Below are 22471 nucleotides of genomic sequence, written 5' to 3'. Positions count from 1 at the left end.
TCTCTCACATTCATTATGTTGTTCAGACTTTTTTTAAGTTTAAATACACAAATCAGTTTTTAATTATAAATAGAGAACATTTAGGTAAAAGTGTGCAAAAATAAAATATTAAAAGATTTTCTCTTTATTAGGATTTAGGTAAAAGATATATTAAAACATTTCCTGCTAGTTCTAGTATTAAGGTAAAAAGTATATAAAATCAGGTGTCTTTAAATAAAATTCTACCTTAAATCCTGATCCTTGAAATGATTTGGTATATTAGTAACTTTCTGCAAATGAGTCATCTCAATGAATTCAATGAGATTACTCACATGAGTAAAGTTACTCACATCCCCAAGTGTTTGTATGATCAAAGCCTCAATGAGGTGTTAAATATCAAATTAAAGATAGCATGTACACGGTGGCTCTATGTAGCCTAAAGTAACATCTATAAAAGAAAGTGCAGCAACCCATCAAATAGCAAAAGGAAAGCAAATAACATGCTTGGGCAAAACAAGAGAGCTAGTTATACAACATCAAGAAATAAATGTGAAAGAGCAATCCTGCAGTATGGGCTTGATCCAAAGCCTATTGAAGTCAACAGAAAGAATCCCATTGATTTCAATGGGCTTGGATCATGCCTTAAGAGACACAGAATTTCTTTCCAGTATTATGGGATAATCCAGATAATTAATCTGGAGTGGGAAGAACTTCTTATGAAAAACATTTAAAATATTCTCTCAATGGAAGAAAAAACTTCCTCACTAGAGTGGCGGGTCGTTGAGAGAGCAGTCTTGTTTTGAGGATGTTCTTTGCCAGGAGGTCTAAATCCAGATCCAAGTCTGAGAGAGAATACTTGCTGCAAAAACAAACAAACAAAAAGTAAAAGCTCACAAAGTTCCTTCCATAAATTGTGCTTCAAAATCTCTCTTCTGTATGGGCTTAATCCTGCTAAGTGTTGAGCGCTCTGGCTCTGAGCCAGGAAAGCACTCAAATACATGCTTAACTTTAAGCATGTTTGGAGTCCCCTTGGTTTCAGTGACCCTTCCACCCTGCTTAGTGTCGAGCATGTGCTCCAGTGCTTTGCTGAATCAGGGCCAGCGTGATTAGCACCTTGCAGGGTCAGGCACTACCTGCTGATTGGTCTTTATGAAGGAGGCAGTCATCGAGTCTTTCATTTTCCCCAGCAAGGGAACTTACCCAGCAAATATTACTCACTTGAGTAGTCCCATCAATGTCAGTGAGATTATTTATGTGAGTAAGGACTACTTATCCATGAAAGTGTTTGCAGGACTGGGCTCTACATTTCAAACATACTAGTAGACAGCTTTATCAGTATGAGATTAATAGTGTGAAAAAAGTGTATCTTGAGACGTTGTAAAAAGTTTAAGGCTATTCCAGCAGCAGATTCTTTGCAGCTGTTGTAATAACTGGCAGTATAACTCAGAGCTTTCTCTGATTGAACTAGTGCCATATGCCTATAATTCAATTGCAAAAATATTAGCCTTCCGATGAAGTGAGCTGTAGCTCACAAAAGCTTATGCTCAAATAAATTGGTTAGTCTCTAAGGTGCCACAAGTCCTCCTTTTCTTTTTGTGAATACAGACTAACACGGCTGCTACTCTGAAACCTTGAGCTCATGTCTTTCAGTAAAGGTTTTTTGTTTTTTTTAAACTATGTCTTGTTCACAGAGTTCAGAGTTTAAAATTGTCTAATAGAACTTCCTTGGTGTGCAAAACTAGTAGTTGTGATGACGCTGCCTGTGAGTATCTGTGTCATGGAGTGCATTCATTGTATGATAAATTCTCTGAAGCCAATTTTTCAGAGAAATGTTCTGGGAAACCAGGAAGTGAGGCAAGTCTTGTCCAGAAGTTGTGAGAAATCTGTGTTCCTCCTGTAAGCATTTTCTAGTGTATGCATAGCTGATTTTCAGCATCTATACACCTGAATGTATATAACTGAGGTTCCTTTGGTGTATCCATCATAAAGCCCATGATGAGATGTTTCATACCTGGGATGTAAAAAACCCTAAGGCCCCAAATCAGTACTCCATGGTTACTCAGTGCATTTCAGGATCTGATCTCAATGCAAGACTGAAACATTGCAAACAGGTTCTCAACCCTGATGGTAATGTACGTTGTTCTTAAAGGGTGAGGCCGAGAGGATAATAGAAACCAGGGATGAACTGGAGGGTAAGAGATGGAATTCTCCAGTCTTCTTTTGCCACATCCACATTCCCAAATGACTGAGTAAGGCTTCAGGAGTGGCTGTCTTAAAGGATGGCTTCTAATTAAGCTATTTAAGTGTGAATGGAACCTATTTTAACTTCTCCCAGCAGGTTCCAAACTCAGAATGCACGTTTGGCCTGTCAAGTTGAGATCACTTGAGTATGTGAGAGTGTGAGAACTACAGAAACAGAGTAAAAGTACCAGAGGTAGCTGGGGGACACAGAAACATTGTAGTGTCTGAGGATACTGAACTTTAGAAACCACTTTATTGACTAAACTAGTTTTCAGCTTCTTTGGATCAGAGACAGGCCATTCCTTAGAAGAAACCCCGAAAGTAAACGGTTGTATCACCTCTTAACAGATGGTATGTTGCTCCATAAGATCACAGCATTCTGGACAGTTTCTGCATGTTTCCTGTGGATAGTCACTGCCTCTGTCTTTTAAAAGGGAAAAATATGCAAGTGTCTTAGTAGCCAGACAACTTATGCCAAATGTTAATACTGTATTGTATGGTGGTCACCAAGAACGTTTAAGAACAGCTTCTACCGATTCATGACATGCTTAGCTGGTTTTCTCTTATGATTGTAGTCTGCCTTTGGGGTAAATTGGGCAAGCCTCCCTCATGTTTGAGAGCACAGTAGCTGGTCAGAATTTTCCAGATTTTGAAATTTAAACATCATTTCAAATTTTGAAAATTCAAAAATAAAAAGCAGGGAATTTTTTGCTAGATCTTTTGTAAAAAAATGTTCCCCATTTTTCTATGAACAGGTCAACACTTGCTTCCTGATTCAGAGGCCCTGAGCACCTGCAACTTCCACTGAAGTCAATGGGAACTCAGAGTGTTAATCCACTCAGCAATTCAAGACCTAAACTCACTGGGGATGGGACAATGCCTTACTATTAGGTACATATTATGCTAAACACGTTGTTGCTACTCAGTAAATAATACCATAATAGTAGTGTATCTCTCATCAGACATTGGCCGTGCTTCTTGTATTGGGAAGGTGGCAGTGCTACTTCTTTTTTGGTGTATGCACAATGTGTCTCAGGTGGCATGGGACCAGGATTCATCACCGAATTTGGTCCGTTGGTTGGGTTATTAGCTTCTTCATTCTGGGCCAGGTACTAACGGGGAGCATGACATGAATGCTGATCCATGCCCCCTTAATATTGGATATTAGAGCTGTTACTAGTTTTCAAGGACTGTTGTCAGGATCAGTTATTGTTTGTAAAAGCTCTGAGATCCTCGGATGACAAGTGTTGTATCCTGACAATTGTAAAGCACTTTGATTAACATCTGACTAATGGCTTTACTGGTGATTTCCTAGTCCACATGTGAGTTATAATGCAGCGAAACCAGAGAGAGTGATTGATTTTTGTGGCATGCACAAATACTGCGACTGTGTGTATACTCACTTGGAAGTCCATTAGCACTGGTCCTTAACCGAGAACTCCACATAAAACTCCCTGCAAACTTTTGGGAAGTTCAGCTCTGGATCCAAATGGAATGATGTGGGCTTAATCTCTAGAGATGGATCTAAATCAGAACCCAGGCTCTTCATTCCCTTCCCATCTCTCTTCCCCCACTTCAGACTTTGGGGAGATTGAGATCCAGATCCAAACGTTATGATGTGAGTCTTCTCTACTCCTTAAACAAAATGAGTGAGGTTCATTTTGACCAGAGGAACTCTGCTTCTTCCACAAGCTGCCCCTGTTGTACACCAACAGTTCAGGAAGTGAGAGGTTAAAGAACCAGCAATCAGTTCTGGTTCTGTTGTATGGCACTGCAGAGAACACCATTCCCAAAAGACACAATAAACATCACTATAAAAGGACCCAGTTACTAAACACTAAGGAGACATGATGTGAAGAAAAAACAATCTGGGGAGGGACTGGATTTTCTGTGTACCTTAAAGAATCGTGAAGCTGTCTCTCTGTCTTCTTTTTCCAGCACCAGATTATCCACAAACATCCAGAAGAATGGCCTCTGACTGCTCTCTGGGGGTTTCCCGTATTGTAGGATGCGGTGATATTGATAGAAGTACCAAGCTAGCGGTGAAAGGGATGAGGAGAAAGGAAAGGGAAGAGTGACATCAAAAATGAAAGGACCAAATAGCAGAGGCATGGCTCTCATCCTGTCCTGCTCTGACTGTGGGACAATGCAGCTTTCAAAGAGAGATGCTAGGAGCCTCTCTATCACTATAGCACAAAGAGCACTGGAGGAAATTTGAAATGAGACCAGAGAGGATAAAGTTTTAACAAGGATAAAGTTTTCCATAACTTCAGTTTGAGGCATCACCATTTCTCATCTCCATAATGTGCAGCATGTAAGCAGAGGGACAGATAACAACACTAGGGATCCACTTCAGACCAGGTGCAACTTCATTGGCTTGAATAGGCACTTGCTTCTACTAGGTCTGAATTGGATCCTGGATCCGCATGGGACAGAGGCAAATTTGAGTTGGAAATGAATGATGTGCCTTGTAGTTACCAAGGGCCAGCATCTGCACATTACATGGAGGCCCTAGTAAGGGGCAGTGCGGAGCTGCCCAGACTGAGAGGGAGCACTGCGGGGCGCTTAGCCCCAGGAAAGGAGAATGCCTCCTGAAGCTCCATGGTGTGCAGGGGGAGTGTGGACACTAATGCACCTCCTTCAAGGGGTGCCACAGAACGATAGACTCAAGGTCAGAAGGGACCAGCGTGATCATCTAATTCTCTTCCTATGAAGCCAGTAACCACAACTGGACAATGTGTAGGGGGACAGAGCTGCTCCTCACTCTGTTTGGAGCATCAGGAGCTCTCTCTGGGGTAGAGATGGCCCAGCCCTGTGCTTTCTGGAATTTCTTCCTGCCCTTGCATAGGCTGTACAGCCCTTACAGAGGGGGAGGCTCTTCACTGCACCCTCTGCCACCACACGCCTGAATAAGGACCAGACTGAATGTGGCCCCTACAGTTGAGATTGTACAGTCACAGGATAGGAATCTCCTAGGAAATGTCTCTCCTTTCACAGGTGATGAAATACAGCAGATTTAATACAGTTTAATGAAAACGGTTGTGCGTGCTCTCTCTCTCAAATGTTGGGAAAGTCCTATGGCCTGTGTTAACCCCAGAGGTCAGACTAGATGATCACAATGGTCCTTTCTGCTGTAGCAGCACAAAGGGGCTGTAAGCCTCAGCTGATGGCTAGCCAGCAAAGTTCACTTTAACCTGCCCCTCCCACAGCCTGCTGGGTAGGGCACGTGTCAGAGGATGGAGGGCTGCGGTCAGATTGCACAGCGTTGGTGAAATCCCACACTGCCATAGCAGTGGCTTGATGGCTGGTACAAGCCTGTGAAATTCAGAGCAATCTTGAGACTGCTGTAAATTACTCAGGGTGCCAAACTGGATCTCAGCATTCCTGGGAATCGGGGGAATAGACAAATGTTTTACAGCTGCCTTTTGCCCTGCCCCCTGTCTCCTCAGATGTACCACAAGGAGCTTTGATGCAGTTAAAGATCTAACGGTCAGACTGATAATTTATATATCATTTTATACTCCACTGCACCTCTTACCAGGAGGGTGTTCATAGGAATTTCCAACCGGAGGAGTGGAACCAAATATGAAATCAAAAGGACCCCATTCTTTTACCTAATAAGATGTACAAGTTTCAGAACTCCTTGTTTATTTTAGAAACATTTATTCTTATTCTTATTATGATGGCTATTAAAATGTAAGCATTTGTTTACAGGCACTCGGACACTACGGTGGTGGGTGTGGTATAAGAACGTGAATAGAGCAGGACCTGAGGTGAGCTGTGGCTCCATCTGAAGAGTTCTTCCCCACCTAGATAGCCCAAGGCAGGCCTCTCTGGGGACATCATCAGGAGTCACTCCCAATCACAGAGAATTCGGCGTTGTTCTCTTATTAAGGCCTGGATAGCTTGTATTTAATGCTTAAGTTAGCATTTAGTCATTACATAGCTCGAACACAACAGAAAACCGGAACTTGCTATTGAGTGTAGCCTGCAGTCCAGAACCCCAACTTCCAAGATGGAGTCTGACCTTTGGTCTCCGCGGCCACACCCACCACTCTTACATAACAATAGCAGTTTCTCCACACAGATTCATCCTTGTACTAAAGACAGAAAAAAGAATTATAATTGATCATTACCAACCGGTCAGTAATGCTGTGAAACCAGATTATGGAAGGCCAAATTTTCAAAATGTAACCTGTATTTGTGCACATGAAATTTTGCACTCAAGTCGCTTGCATGTGGAGTTATGACTTGTGCTTGCAGCTAATAGAAAATACATGCATATGGTTCCAAAGACAATGTGTCAGCAGACACAGTGGTGAGGAAATTGCATATTCAAAGGATGAATGTCATCAGCTGCACAAAAATCTCCATCCTTCTTTTAAAGTGGGCATGGAGTTGGCATAATCTGTCAAAGACTGGCAAGGGAGAACTAGTTATGCAGACCAGACTTTGCAGTACAAGACCACAATATGAAAAAAAACCTTAAACATAAAAAGGGAACTAGGAGTTTAGAAAAGCGACTGGTAGTGCAATGAGTGGTCAGGTTTTGAAATACTAAATATGGTTTGGGTTATGCTATTTATCCATTACTGAAATTGCATAATGGCAGTGGACTTTCAGTTTGAACAGAATTAATACCAGAGTGGCTTGGATTTCTCTAAGATTTCATTCTGAAATTCAGTTGTTGCAAAAGAAAATATTGCTACAATCTCAGGTGGCATATCTCAATTCTTGGAGCAAGGGAGGTTTTCTGTCATTTTACTGAATCCTTGTAGCATGTACATGATTAAACCATAGTTGGAGATTCTGCTATTCCATCGCCAAGCTTTTTTCACATTATACAAAGTTTGGTAAACAGAGCCAAATTTCCACTTATCCCCCCTCCTCCCCGACTGAGTAAGGAGATTTTCCAGTGGGGACATATGTAGGGCCCTACCAAATTCATGGCACATTTTGGTCAATTTCAAGGTCGTAGGATTTTAAAAATCACAAATTTCAGCTATTTATAGCTGACATTTTACAGTGTTGGAATTGTAGGGGTCCTGGCTCAAAAAGGAGTTGTGGAGGGGAGTCACAAGGTTATTGTAGCGGAAGGTTGTGGTACTGCTACCCTACTTCTGTGCTGCTTCTGATGGCGGCGCTGCCTTCAGACCTGGGCGGCCGGAGAGTGGCGGCTGCTGGCTGGGAACCCAACTCTGAAGGCAGAGTATGGTATGGAATTGACACCCTTACTTCTGCGCTGCTGCCTGCAGAGCTAGGCCATCAGTCAGTAGCTGCCACTCTGCGGTCACCCAGCTCTGAAGGCAGCAATGCAGAAGTAAGGGTGGCATGGTACGGTATTGCCACCTTTACTTCTGCGCTGCTACTGGTGGGGCGCTGCCCTCAGAGCTGAGCGCCCAGCCAACAGCTGCCGCTCTCTGGCCGCCCAGCTGTGAAGGCAGCGCAGAAGTAAAGGTTGGCAATACCGTGATCCCCTTTAAAATGACCTTGTGACCCCCCTGAAACTCCCTTTTGGGTCAGGACCCCCAATTTCAGAAATGCTGGTCTCCCCCATGAAATCTGTATAGTATAGGGTAAAAGCATACAAAAGACCAGATTTCATGGTCCGGGACGCATTTTTCATGGCTGTGAATTTGGTAGGGCCCTACTCATATGCTTCTATTAGGGGCAATAGAATTATTATTATTTATTCTTTGCATTGTGATACTGCCCACAGGAACCAATCAGGCCCAGGCCCAGACCCCAGTGTGCTAGGTGCTGTACATATGAAGATATGATACCCACTTGAAGGAGCTTACGGTTGAAGGGCCTGATCCAGTGCCCATTGAAGTCAATGTAAAAATACCCATTGTCTTCAGTGGGCATTAGATCAGACCCTAAGAAAAGAGTCTGTAATCTAAGAATCCTCCACTCATACTCCCCAAGCTGGATCCAGTGTGCAGAGCAACTCTGTCATCGCTACTGAGGCCTGGGGTAGTGCCTGATGACCAATATGTGCTCCCTTTGAGACTCAGCTTTCAGCAGCTGGATCCCCTTTGTAGACACACTGTCCACATCCCAGCTTCTCTCCTGCCCAGCTGTGAGCCCCATCCTGTAGAAGCCCTGATGTGATGAGAACTGCTGTTCAGCACAGTCTCAGATGAGAAGAGAGGAATCCTCTGCTCAGCCTCACTTTGACCTGCCTGCCTCCCTCCCCTGGAATGATGAAGATTCTGCTTCAGTTTAGGTCTTGCCTGGCTGCCCCCGGCAGCATTCCCCTAGAATTGTCACAGCAATCAGTAAGGTAAATTCAGCGCGGCGCACTGTTAATTCAGTGACATTTTCTATGTTGTACTTACATCTGTCCTCAGAGCATTGGTGACATCATCTAAGTATGTCAGCCTGCCATCCCCCAAGCTGCTGCCCAAAAATCCAAGATTTTTCATCTCTGAAGAGAGGACATCAGAAATACAGACAGTGTTAGTACTAGGAACTAGTTCCCTCACTACGCACCTTACTTCAGCACATGCCTAGCTTTAAGCACGTGACTGGTGGGACCAGTGTTTCAAGTTTAGCACATACTTAAGTACCTTGCTCAGTCAGGGTCCTAGCGAGCAGTGCAGTAACTGACATGTAATCAGGTAGCCCTTCCAGTAGAGAACAGTGTTGGACATTTACAGCTTCCTAACCTGACAAAGTTGGAGACAGCTCAAAATCAGGATTGTAAACCTGAGATCGAGCTATGTAATGCTGCACTGAATGTCCCCACATGGCCTACAAATAGCAGCATGTTAGACAAACAACATGGGTATTAGATTGTTCTGAAAATGACACTATTTCTTTTAATGAAAAATGTGGAAAATTTTGACTTTTTTTTCTGCTTTACAGGTTTCAGAATGGATTTTTTTTTTCTAAAAGTTTTCATGACATTTTCATATACAAATGTTTAGCAAAAACCACTGGTAAAATCTTTTGCTTATGAAGGGTATATGGTAAACAAAGTGATCAAAATGGTTGTTGAAATAAGATATTTTATAATGTTTTGGATAAACAAATTTTTTAGCAAAACATTAATAGTTTTTTTGCTCAAAGGTAAATTTTTTTAAAAAAGCCATTTTTTGACAAAAGAGCTCTGCATTAAACAATTTTTGACCAGCTCTATCAAATAGGATGATGATACCTTTGTGTGGGTCATAATGAATCATGATGGGTAAAATTTATCCCAAGTATGGGCCTCATTTGTCCCACTGGACAATGGAGTCACATCAGGGATGAATTTGGCCTGATATAGTAATAGATTTTTAATATGTTTGTTTTCAATCCTAAACCATCTATGTACACTTACCCGTGGCAATATTATCAAAAAGGGAGAGAACATTGATTGGCTTTCGTTCCCATGCAGATAAAGGCTGATAAATCTCAAGATGGTTCTGTCATAAATAAAAAAGACCCTTGTTTGTAGAACCCATTCAGTTGTGTGAATACTCAAAGTTGTCCATTAAAAATAATAAAGCACAGATGCTGGCCTGTTTAGGGAGTCTGACTTAGCAGGACTATCACAGTGTAGGCAGGGGACTGTGCAGTCTAGAAAACCCCTGGTCAGGAGAGAGAGAGACAGGGATCTTTGACTAAGAGATTTGACATTTGAGGAGCCTGGAGCCTAGAGTGAGAACTGTTGGTGGGTCACGGAGGGGGAATACAGATGCAATTGTCCTGAAACTGTGACTCTATCCCTTTTTTAATTAAATGACCCACCCAACATTGCCAGCAACCACTCCTCTCTTCAGTATCCAGTCAGGATCCCAAAATCCACAGAAGGGCATAAGGCAAGTAATTGCAATTAAAAGTATTTCAGAACCTTGGAGACTCCTGGATTCTGATTAACACATTAGGAAGTAATGATTTATACATTGCAAATAAATATCCCTTCACAGTATATTGTAATTATTCTGTTACATAAAATGAGTTCCACTTCATTTTCAAACACCATCCAAATTGTCTGATACGGGATCATTTGCTGGAGAATTTAAAGCAGGATACGATCTGAAGTATGTTGTGATAATCTGCCACGTGGCAGATAAAATTTAAAGGGGCAGCACCCAGTACACGCAGTACAAATTTCTTATCAAACCCTAAATTGATATGCAGTGTAGAAAAATCTTAGTATAGTCTAAGACAGTGGTTCTCAAACTTTTTTTTCCACAGACCACTTGAAAATTGCTGAGGGTCTCGGTGGACCACTTAATGATTTTTCCAAATGTTATTTGTACCATTAGCTAACTATTGGAAAGTGCTTTGGATAAAAGCGCTATATAAAAAAAACTTAATAGTCATTAACGTTTTTTTGTTCTACAAATAAAAGCACGCAACTCATATTTTAATATCAGTAGTCTTACCTTCCTAATGCGATGGATGTGCCCTCTCTCCCCCGCCACAGCAGCCCTCGAGCTGGGGCTGGGAAGGAAAGGGGTCTCTCCCTGTCTCCCCCACTGCAGCAGCCCCCGAGCTGGGGCTGGGAGGAGGGGAGTCTCTCCCCCACCACAGCAGCCACAGAGCTGAGGCTGGGAAGGAGGGGGGTCTCTCCCCGGCAGCCGCAGCCCTGAGCTGGGGAAAGTTGCTTCTTTCTCTGGCTGCCGCAGCCCTGCACATCACAAATCCCCCCCACTCTCTCTTCTCACCTCACTGCCCGTCCCACCTGCCCCCTATTCCCCCCAAGGCCACCTCCTCACCTTACATGTGCATCTTCTCCAGGGTCCAGGCACCTAATTAGTGGAGCCAGGCCTGTGTGGCTCCACTAATTAGGTGAGTGGCCCTTCATTCTCTTGTGTGCAGCCGCCCAGGCACGCACCTTAGAGGGAACTATCCGTGGACCACCTGAATGGAGCTGACAGACCACTGGTGGTCCATGGACCATAGTTTGAGAACCTCTGGTCTAAGATTTCTGTGGTGATTGTTGACTGCTGCAGAACTCAGTTCTTTCAGTATTTAAGGTGGTACTTAGACACCAGGGTGATTGGCACCTTATTAAAACCTATGATAGGAAGAATTCAGATTTTCGGCAGTATATGTCCCCAAATATTTTTATTTTTGCAAATGTCAGCCTCGCATCACTTCTAACAGTACAGCTGATGGGGCTCTGCTTCCACCTGCTGGAGGCAGAACATATCTGACGGGTATGCTGACTGTTTCCTCTTGCAGAAGCGATAGATATCTAAGGTCAGTTTTTTGTGTCTCCAACTGGCTGCAAGAAGAAAATTCCAGCCACCACTTTCAACTGGCACAGAAGAATATATGATACACTTAAAAATTCCAAAGCTGTTAAATTCTAATCTGTATTTTGGTTCTGACAGGAGCCTGATGCAGTTAATATATTTTATTTGTTTTAGTACAAAGGAAAAGAGTCCAGTGCTTATAAGTGAATCTAGCTCTGAATACTTTGCATGAATTCTGTATCAATTAATGATTCTGTGTGAACTAAAATGATCATTCTTTTGTCCTATTTTGATAGCACCTGTGTCCTGAAAAAAAGTGCCACATATACTTAATGATCAAGAAGGAAAATATATATAATGGATCATAATGAACATATCTTATTTTTTCCTCTCTAACTTTTAAAACCTTCAAAAAAAAAAAAAGATTGTCAAGGTATTTTACATAATTTTTCTCCATAACCTTCTTGGAAGCTGCTTCCTTACTAAAGTGTTTCTTCTTCAGTCCCACATACACACTAAGGCCCAGATCCTGCAAACATGTAGCAATCTGTGTAATTTTGCTGATGTCTGTAAAGTCACGCACACATACATACATATTTGCAGAATCAAAGTCCAGTGTTAATTTAGAATGCAGGGCTTCTGGGTACTGATTTAATTTTTTATAAAAAAGAGGATTCAAGCATTTGTTTTGAAAACATAAGCACGTGTTGGAGCTCATTATTAAGAGAGACTGGAAGAAAGACAGGTTTCAGAGTAGCAGCCGTGTTAGTCTGTATCCGCAAAAAGAACAGCAGGACTTGTGGCACCTTAGAGACTAACAAATTTATTTGAGCACAAGCTTTCGTGGGCTACAGCCCACTTCATCGGATGCATAGAATGGAACATATAGTAAGAAGATATATATATATATATACATACAGAAAACATGAATTTAGCCGTATGGAGTGGAAATCCATCAACTTCATGAAAAAACTCGTACAGATACAGACAGACATTATCTTCCTTTCCAAATGCAAACAGATGGACATCATACCAAAAGGACTAAAGGTAAAAAATCCATTACAATCTACATGTCACGCAGACTATGCTGAGAGATTGTGCCACACACTCTCAAAGAAACTGCGAAACCACCTTATCAACATCCTATACAGCAAACAGGGAAAGATTAAGAATGAGCTCTCAAAACTGGATACTCTCATAAAAAACCAATCTTCCACACAAACTTTTTCATGGATAGATTTTACAAAAACTAGACAAGCCATTTACAACACAAAGGAAAAAGGACACTAAACCACCTAAACTGCTACATGCCACAAGGAGCCACAACAGTAGTTCCCTTAACCCACCCAACAATATTGTTAATCTTTCCAGCTATACTCTTAGCCCGGCAGAAGAGTCTGTCCTATCTCGGGGCCTCTCCTTTTGTCCCTCTAGGCCCACAAACATGATACAGTTCTGCGGTGACCTAGAATCCTACTTTCGACGTCTCCAACTCAAAGAATACTGCCAACACACCTCTGAATAACATACTAACCCACAGAATCCTTCCTACCAACACTACAAAAAGAAGGATTCTGCGTGGACTCCTCCTGAAGGTTGAAACAACAGACTGGACTTCTACATAGATTGCTTCCGTCGACCTGCACGGGCTGAAATTGTGGAAAAGCAGCATCACTTGCCCCATAACCTCAGCTGTGCTGAACACAATGCCATCAACAGCCTCAGGAACAACTCTGACATCATAATCAAAAAGACTGACAAAGGAGGTGCTGTTGTCATCATGAATAAGTTGGAATATGAACAAGAGGCTGCTAGGCAGCTCTCAAACTCCACATTCTACAGGCCATTATCCTCTGATCCCACTGAGGATTACTAAAAGAAACTACACTATCTGCTCAAGAAACTTCCAGAAAAAGCACAGGAACAGATCTGTGCAGACACATGCCTAGAACCCTGACCAGGGGTATTCTATCTGCTACCCAAGATCCATAAACCTGGAAATCCTGGACGCCCCATCACTTCAGGCATTGGCACCCTAATAGCAGGATTGTCTGGCTATATGGACTCTTTCCGCAGGTCTTACACTACCAGCACTCCCAGCTATCTTTGAGACACCACTGACTTCCTGAGGAAACTGCAGTCCATCGGTGATCTTCCAGAAAACACCATCCTGGCCACTGTGGATGTAGAAGCCCTCTACACCAACATTCCACACAAAGATGGACTACAAGCTATCAGGAACAGTATCCCCAATAATGTCACGGCAAACCTGGTGGCTGACCTTTGTGACTTTGTCCTCACCCACAACTATTTCACATTTGGGGACAATATATACCTTCAAGTCAGTGGCACTGCTATGGGTACCTGCATGGCCCCACAGTATGCCAACATTTTTATGGCTGACTTAGAACTACGCTTCCTTAGCTCTTGTCCCCTAACGCCCCTACTCTACTTGCGCTACACTGATGACATCTTCATCATCTGGACCCATGGAAAAGAAGCCCTTGAGGAATTCCGCCATGAGTTCAACAATTTCCATCTCACCATCAACCTCAGCCTAGACCAATCCACACAAGCGGTCCATTTCCTGGACACTACTGCGCTAATAAGCGATGGTCACATAAACACCACCCTATATCAGAAACCTACTGACCGCTATACTTACCTACATGCCTCCAGCTTCCATCCAGGACACATCACAGGATCCATTGTCTACAGCCAAGCTCTAAGATACAACCGCATTTGCTCCAATCCCTCAGACAGAGACAAACACCTACAATATCTCTAACAAGCATTCTTAAAACTACAATACCCCCCTGCTGAAGTGAAAACACAGATTGACAGAGCCAGAAGAGTACCCAGAAGTCACCTACTACAGGACAGGCCCAACAAAGAAAATAACAGAACGCCACTAGCTGTCACCTTCAGCCCCCAACTTAAACCTCTCCAGCGCATCATCAAAGATCTACAACCTATCCTGAAAAATGATCCCTCACTCTCACACATCTTGGGAGACAGACCAGCCCTCGCTTACAGGCAGCCTCCCAACCTGAAACAAATACTCTCCAGCACCCACACACAACAAAAACACTAACCCAGGAACCTATCCTTGCAACAAAGCCCAATGCTAACTCTGCCCACATATTTATTCAAGTGACACCATCATAGGACCTAATCACATTAGCCACACCATCAGGGGCTCGTTCACCTGCACATCTACCAATGTGATATATGCCATCATGTGCCAGCAATGCCCCTCTGCCATGTACATTGGTCAAACTGGACAGCCTCTACGTAAAAGAATAAATGGACACAAATCTGATGTCAGGAATCATAACATTCAAAAACTGGTAGGAGAACACTTCAACCTCTCTGGCCACTCAGTAAAAGACTTAAGGGTGGCAATTTTGCAACAGAAAAGCTTCAAAAACAGACTCCAGTGAGAAACTGCTGAGCTTGAATTAATATGCAAACTAGATACCATTAACTTGGGTTTGAATAGAGACTGGGCGTGGCTGGGTCATACACATATTGAATCTATTTCCCCATGTTAAGTATCCTCACACCTTCTTGTCAACTGTCTAAATGGGCCATCTTGATTATCACTCCAAAAGTTTTTTTCTCCTGCTGATAACAGCTCATCTTAATTAATTAGCCTCTTACAGTTGGTATGGCTACTTCCACCTTTTCATGTTCTCTGTATGTATATATATATCTTCTTACTATATGTTCCATTCTATGCATCTGATGAAGTGGGCTGTAGCCCATGAAAGCTTATGCTCAAATAAATTTGTTAGTCTCTAAGGTGCCACAAGTACTCCTGTTCTGTTTTTGGGAAGAAAGATAGGTCAACAGTTGGGTCCGTGTCAGCCTTGACTCCTCCATCCCTTTACTTTTCTATTAAAAGTTAATGGAGACGCTCCTTACAGATTCCTGATCGTAGAAGCACTTCAGTTTCACACGCCATCTCTTCTTCCTCTTCAGCAACCCATGTGAACTCAAGGGGAGGCACATGAAACACAGCCAGGTATTCGTTGCTTTAACTTTCTCTGCAGTACCAGGACTTACAAGAACATCCAGACACTCCAGGCAATAGCACCTACACATATTAAATAAGAAGTCAATTCAGTGTTTAAACAGGTCTTTCCACACATTCTATGCTAGCCAGCGGCTCAGTTTAACTGGTTTGGTTCTTTTCTGATTTTTAAAATCATATTCAAGAGAATTATCTTTTTCCTCAGAAATGTTTCACTGAAGATGCTGGTACATTATCCGCTATATGCTAAAGCACCTTAGCAGTGTAATATCCATGAATGATCCCCTTCTGTGTTCCTGGCCACACCTTTAAAACAGTCAAAGTTGAGGTTGATTCAAAGGAACAATCCCAGTGTTTATGCAAAACTCAGGGTACAGTGAGACTGGAAGCACTGGGAATTTAGTTTGTTTTCAATCAAATGACCAGCCATGCTAGATATGTCCAGTAAAAACCCACATGCTTTTTATTTTTATACCAAGTCTAAAGAGCAAATCAAGCTCCCATTGAACTCAATGGAAAAACAATCCCCCACCCCACCCGCAACTAATATGGGAATTAGTTGGGGCCTGAATGCATTACAAGGAAGCTCCTGTTTATGTGGGGCACAACAACTAGGGAATAAGCTTTAGGAATGAGACAAGGGGTGTTTTTGCAGGGTGGGGAAAAAGGGGACATCCAAGCCAGAACAACCTTGAAGATTAAAGTTACCTCAAAATGGGGCAGCTGTCTGTTAGCGAGAAGGGCAAATATTTGCCTATTTCCCCTGCCAGCTGTGCTCAGAGCATTGACATGTTCTTCACTCTGCTGAATCATCACTTGTAGAAGTACATCCTCCATCTCCGGGTGGCGATGGACATGCCAAAGGCTAACCTTAACTCTGGGTGCTGATGAGCTTGGCAAAAATGTTATAGGGTGAAATCTTAGCCTGAGGGAAGTCAATGGGAGTTTTGCCACTGACTTCACTGGGTACGACTAGAGTGCAAAAAAACCCCTGCAGCAGCAAGTCTCAGAGCTCAGGTCTACAGACTCAGACTTGAGCTATGGTGCTAAAAACAGCCCCCCCCTTTGCCAGGTCTCAGAGCCCGAACTCCAGCCGGACAGGAATGTCTCTGCTGCTATTTTAAGTGCTGTACCACGAGCCTGAGTCTGTAGACCTGAGCTCTGAGACTTGCTATTTTTCCTTTTTGCAGTGTAGAGGTACCCACTGTGGGCAGGATTCACCCATGTGTACAGCTGGTGATTTGTAAGGTGCCACTGTTGTACCTCTTCTCCCTCTCCTCCCCAGTTAGCCATGTTCAAATAAGCTGTTTTCTTACTCGACTGGAACATAATACATGTGCAGACAAACATTATGACAAAGTGTCTTGAATAATCTTGTTTCCTTGACATGTTTGTTTGCAGAATTTCATTTCTTTATTCACATTTATAACAGGGTTTTTAAGTGATGAGTTTTTCTTTAATCCCTACCCTGCTGCTATCCTGTGGATAATTTGTGCTGAATTACTTGGGGAACTACAGGCGATTTAAATGTGTATGTGAGTGCTGGGCATGTCAAAACCTGCACACCCCAACCAATATAAGGTAAAACAATGATAGGAGGTGAGCACAGTGCAGGTCCTGATCTAAAATCTGACATCCCAGCACCCCAGGCTTATCGGAACTTTGTAGCTAGCTCCAACCTCAGTGAACTGAAGCAGAACCCTGCATGCAGACCCGCCCCTTCAAACTTTGTGGAAGTTTAGAACTGGATTTGACCCTTGTGGCTTAGGGTATGTCTATGCTGCAGTCACTGGGTGTAGCCATACTGAACTAGCTTTAATTTGCCTAGCTGAGGCCCCAGAGCAGTGAAGCTGTTGCAGCACGCATTTCAGCGTGGGCCAGGCCCACAAGTCATTACCCAGGGTTCTGGGCCAGTTTTTACTGCCTACGCTGACACGTGCAGCTGCACTGTTCTGGCACAGAAGTTAGCTAGATTAAAGCTAGCTGGAGTATGTCCCCTTGAGCTGCAAACACATGTTGTCATTGCAGTCTAGCCATACCCTCAGGCCTACCCCTACTCTTTACCTATTACAAGTTGGATCATCGCACATTAGCAGAGTCTTCCCTGAGCAGCAGATCGTACAAAAAGCTTGAAAGCCATCCTCATCGTACAGGAAAAATGTTTCCAGAAAGTTCTCCTTATAAAACAGCAAACTATGGTTAGTTGCAAAAAATAGGTTTATCTGATAAAATGAAACAAGCATCCTTAGCTGTGTTTGCTTTGCACGTGAACTTCATTCTTTGTTATTAATTTTTTTATATGGCACCATTACTGTGCATGGCGCTTTGCAAAGAGATCGTAAGTTTCCTGCCCCAGGAAGCTGAATGTACAACTGAATGTAGACTAAATACTGACAAAGGTGGTGAAGAATAGGATGTAACATGAAAGCAATGGAATATATTAGATAACTTTAGCCATATAATTATAATACCTAAGTCTTACATGGTGCTCCTCATCAGGAGATCTCAAAGGGAGGCAAGTATCAATATCCTCATTTTACAGATGGGGAAATTGAGGCACAGAAAGGGAAGTGACTTTCCTAAGGTCACCCAGTGGGCAAAACAATAATATATCAATTCTAATTTTTATAAAGTATTATTTTTATTCGTGCATGTAAACTCTAGTGGGAGCCAAATTAAAGGACACTGAGTTGAGGCATGTGTGTGGCTGGTTAGTGACACTTTCTTATATATTTAAGCCAGAATGGGACCATTCTGATCCCCTAGGATTTAGAACCTCACCCAATCATTTCTGCACCAAGCCCATAGCTTCTGTGTGAGCTACAGAATATCTTTTTAAAAGTTGTGCCATCTAGATTTAAAGCCTTCAGATGATGGAGAACCCACCACATCCTTAGGTTAGTTGTTCCAATGGTTAATTACCTTCACTGTTCAAAATGTCCACCGTATTTCTAGTTTGAATTTGTCTAGCTTCAGCTTGCAACCATTGCATGGGTGCTGGAACTCAGGGTGTTGGGGCCGGGGGGAGCTGCCACACTCCCTGTCTTAAAGTGGTTTCCATTATATACAGGGTTTACAATTTGGTTCAGTGTCTTTCAGCACCCTCACTATAAAAATTGTTCCAGCACCTCTGAACCACTGGATGTCAGTATCCCTTTTTCTGCTAGATTAAAGAGTTATCTACAATCAGAAATCTTTTCCCATGTAGGTACTTACGGACTATGACCAAGTCACCTCTGACCTGTGTCTTGGATAAACTAAATAGACAATGTTTCTGAAGTCTCTCATTGACTTCAGCGGATCCACTTCCAGCTGATAATAATAGGCAGGGGGGCTGCCTTATTGAGCCATATGAACTACCAACCGTGCATGGAGTACAAATTCCTCCGTGAAACAAGGGATGCTGGGTATGAATCTGGAAGCTGCCACAGCAGATGCAGATTTCTATAAAACACAAAGAATGTCCTATCTCAAAATCTAGTATTGTTTAATTTCAGCCTCTCTCACCTATTTCTTTTGGACAAGATGCAGAATTTTCTAGACATTGCTCTGAAACCTGAGAGGCTAGGCGTTCCCAGATTAGTAACTCCTATTATTACATGCTCAGCACATCTGTTAGAAATGAAAAACAGTGACAAGAATATTCTTTAATGCTCTCTAAAGAAGAGTTTTAAGAATACGATCCTCATCTGCACAGCAGAAAGGATAGGAAAAAGGCCAATGTTACTAATAAAGCCAGAGGGACATTGTGTTTTTAATACAAACTATTTTAAACATGGTCAATACAAGAATCCACTTCCAGCTGAGATAATTTTCACACTACTCCTGTGGACGTTGCCTATGAGCCATTTCTGTCAAGGTCACGTGCTAGAGACCTGCCAACACTTCCAAATCCACCGGATTTGTTCTTAAGGGCTAGATTTTCAATGATGCTCTCCGACCTAAAGAAAAACATGTACATCATCTCTTTTAGTCAGATCTTGCTTCAGATCTCTGTGCCCATTCAGCTTTCATTTTCTTTTTCAAAACTGCCAGTTAATGTCAATTTTGCTGATAGTTCTTGTGATGAGTCCATTAGATGCTGGTCTAAGCCCACCAAATCATTTTCTATAGGCCAGCAAACCACCAAACGTTAATGTCTTTCAGGCACGAATAACCTGGGGCAGATTTAAATTAGTGAACCAGAAGTGAGGATGGCTGTAATCCCAGTCCTTTAGGGCAGCCATTGTATGCCAAATTCTTTTAATGTATTTTTGTTTACGTTTGATTACCCCATATTTTTGGATATTGCTTTTAAGTTGGACACCTGATTTTTATGTCATATTGGTTAACATGCAGTGTGACATGGCTAAATGGCCTATTGGTTTTAGGTAATTTAATTTGATTACTCACCTTCAATACTCCTTTGGTTTTCATTTACTTCATGTGCAATAAAATCTGGGGAAAAACAAAATGTAATACTAATTGTTTATTTCTTCAAAAACTGGAAGAGCAACAATCCTTAAGAGTTGGCACAACCTGTATTTTCTGCTATACAAACAAAAGGGTTCCCTAAGGATTTATGAGCCAGTCCTTCAAGCCCTCCCCATGAAGAACTCCCATTTGAGTCCCTGTGAGTTTTGCATGCAGCTGGCTTTGAGGATCAGTCCTATAGTTTTGCTCCTCTGTTTCCTTTTTGTAGAGCAAATAACTTCACTGACTCATGTGCACACAAGTGTAAGATTGTGTGCTGCTTTAGTAGACATACACTCTGCAGGTCAAGCTGCTGCAATGTTTTAAAGAAACAGGCTAGAGTAAAAGTGTCAACCTATTGTGAATTCCTTCTGAAAACACTGATACCTCTGTTGGGGCTTGAGGGTGTAGCAGGCATTATTTCTTCAAGAGAGTCAAGACAGATCACATCAGAAGAAGTGCTTTCTTCGTCTTGCAGCTCTATCGCTTGAGGGGGGAAAAAAACCATGCAACCGTAAGTTTCCTGGACAGTAACTCCACTTTTAGCAGTATTGTGATTTTCTAAGCAAGAAACACCACTATAGCCAGGTTACACCACTGAACTTTTGCGACTTCTATTTCCATACTTTTGGAAACACCAGTCTAGCCCACCCACATTCACTGAATTCTTCAAACAGCTGCGAAGTTAGGTATTTATACAGCTGATCCATGCGCCGTTAGCTGAAGTGGGGGGAAGATCATTTATTATTCTAATGTGCAGAGTGGCCCAACCCTCCCTCCTATGGATTGAAGTGTCTCTTGTGTCTCCTAGAAGTCATCAGAGCATCAGGCATTCAGGGCCTGGGCAGCCCCCGCTGCTTCCAACCCCTACCATCGCCTGGACGGGGTCATTGACAACCCCCTGGTTCCAAAGGCATTGCAGCCTCAGGCGGGCTCCAGTCATTTCCTTTGCTCACTTATTCCAGAGAAGCTGGGCTCCACCTCCTCCAGGTCCTCTGCGCTGTCTGTGTCCGACAGGACCAGCGCCGGCTCTCCCTGGGCCATGCTGTGTCTATATGGCCCATACGCAGGTCCGCCCGGCAGCAGTAATGACACGTAGGTGTGCCGCCCGCGGCGACGAACGACAAGCTTGTCCAGCGCTACCGGGCGGTGTGCTGGGGGCGGCTCGCCGCGCGGGGGGCGTGGTGAGTGAGTCTCTTGCAGGGGGGTCTGGTGGAGGCTCCAGGGAGAAGGTTTTGTGCAGCGGGGGGGAAGCTTTTTTTAAAATTAATCTGCCAAGGAAATTCCAGCCCTGAGAGATCGTAGAGATTATATGAACTATCCAGCACCTAAGGGGCGGGTGTGTGTTTTGCAATGCTGGCTGCATCAAGCCCAGCCTCCCCGTTTTAGAGTTAAGTTCATGCCAGAAGAGCAGCAACGTTCTTTAGTTTTTCAACCTGTTGTCAATTTCAGTTACAGACTGAAAACAAAATAAGCAGCTTTTAGAAGAAATGTGTGTCTGTATTATAATAATCCTGTACTGTATCACATGTGCTATGCACAGGCTACAGTCTCTCATATCTTGCTTTATATACACACAGTACTATAGCTGGTGCACAGTACTGTCTGCATGCATATATATAACACAGAAGTATATATCCAGTGTTGTGTATGTATATCTCATGTAAGTATCTATCAGTGTTACAAACCCTGTTATAAAATTAAATAATTTATTTTCAAAACTCCACAAAACAGTTATTTTCAAAAAAAGTTTTATATATATATATATAGTTTATAAAACACTGACAACCAAATGAACTTTGCTGTTAGTCTAGTTTTATGATTATTCCACATAAATAAATAAATATATTGGGAGATTTTTGCTTTGGATGCACATAACAATTTTTTTAAAGGTAACAGGACAAGGGTCTGAGCTGATGAAAAGAAACCTGGTTGCATTTGTGTACATAACTATACCCCTTTGCTAATTGAATTAAGTTATTGCTAAGTGAGATGTTTTTGATTGAAGGTGTTAGTGTAAGTCTTGCCTTAGTAAGCCACCAGTAGTGATATTGGATACTGAATGCCCTTTCTTCACAGAACTAGAAAAAGATAAAGATCAAAAGCGTCAGTAGAAAGGGCAGATACATCCCTGCTATTGGTAAAAACTAAGGATTGTGCATGAGGATAAAACATATGCTGGGACACTAAGGCTGCAAATAGATGCATCTAAAATCCACATCACCAATCCTTACTCAGCAACTCCGATGTCTAAATTAATTGCCTGCTAACTGACTTAATTTATGCTGGGATAGTGAATGTTCTGGTTTGGTTATTGTTAGTTTTTCTTTTCATTAGCAGCTATCATAATAGAAAAATGAAGATGCTTAATGGTGGGGGTGGTGGAAATGGTTCAACATGTTTAATTTATTAATGTAGGAGGATTCTGTATTTTCTTGAGGCAAAAAGTTTAAGGACAAATTACATATATGGTACAAAGAAGAAGCATAGAACACTCTATTGAAGACATACAAGACCTGGATTTTATTGTTTTTAATTGATCAAAGCTCCCACTGATGTCAGTGGGAGT

At 42.5% G+C, this 22471-nt stretch overlaps 1 protein-coding gene across 1 annotated transcript; it reads right to left on the bottom strand.

Annotated features, from left to right (window-relative positions):
- Positions 1-693: 693 nt before the first annotated feature.
- DNMT3L (DNA methyltransferase 3 like) lies at positions 694-21061 on the bottom strand. The gene is made up of 13 exons (XM_074944356.1): positions 20859-21061; positions 20290-20388; positions 19843-19887; positions 18815-18894; positions 17515-17627; positions 15342-15513; positions 13537-13539; positions 9548-9632; positions 8562-8650; positions 5759-5834; positions 4117-4256; positions 2559-2644; positions 694-838 (listed from the first exon to the last, which is right to left on the bottom strand). Exons 1-13 carry the CDS (start codon positions 20944-20946, stop codon positions 694-696), a joined length of 1221 nt encoding a protein of 406 aa, XP_074800457.1. The 5' UTR covers positions 20947-21061.
- Between the last annotated feature and the right edge of the window lie 1410 nt (positions 21062-22471).

This window comes from Natator depressus, chromosome 1 (assembly GCF_965152275.1).
Source record: "Natator depressus isolate rNatDep1 chromosome 1, rNatDep2.hap1, whole genome shotgun sequence".
Lineage (NCBI taxonomy): Eukaryota > Metazoa > Chordata > Testudines > Cheloniidae > Natator > Natator depressus.
The sequence above is the reverse complement of the archived record's forward strand: the minus strand, read 5'-3'. Positions and strand labels throughout refer to the sequence as shown.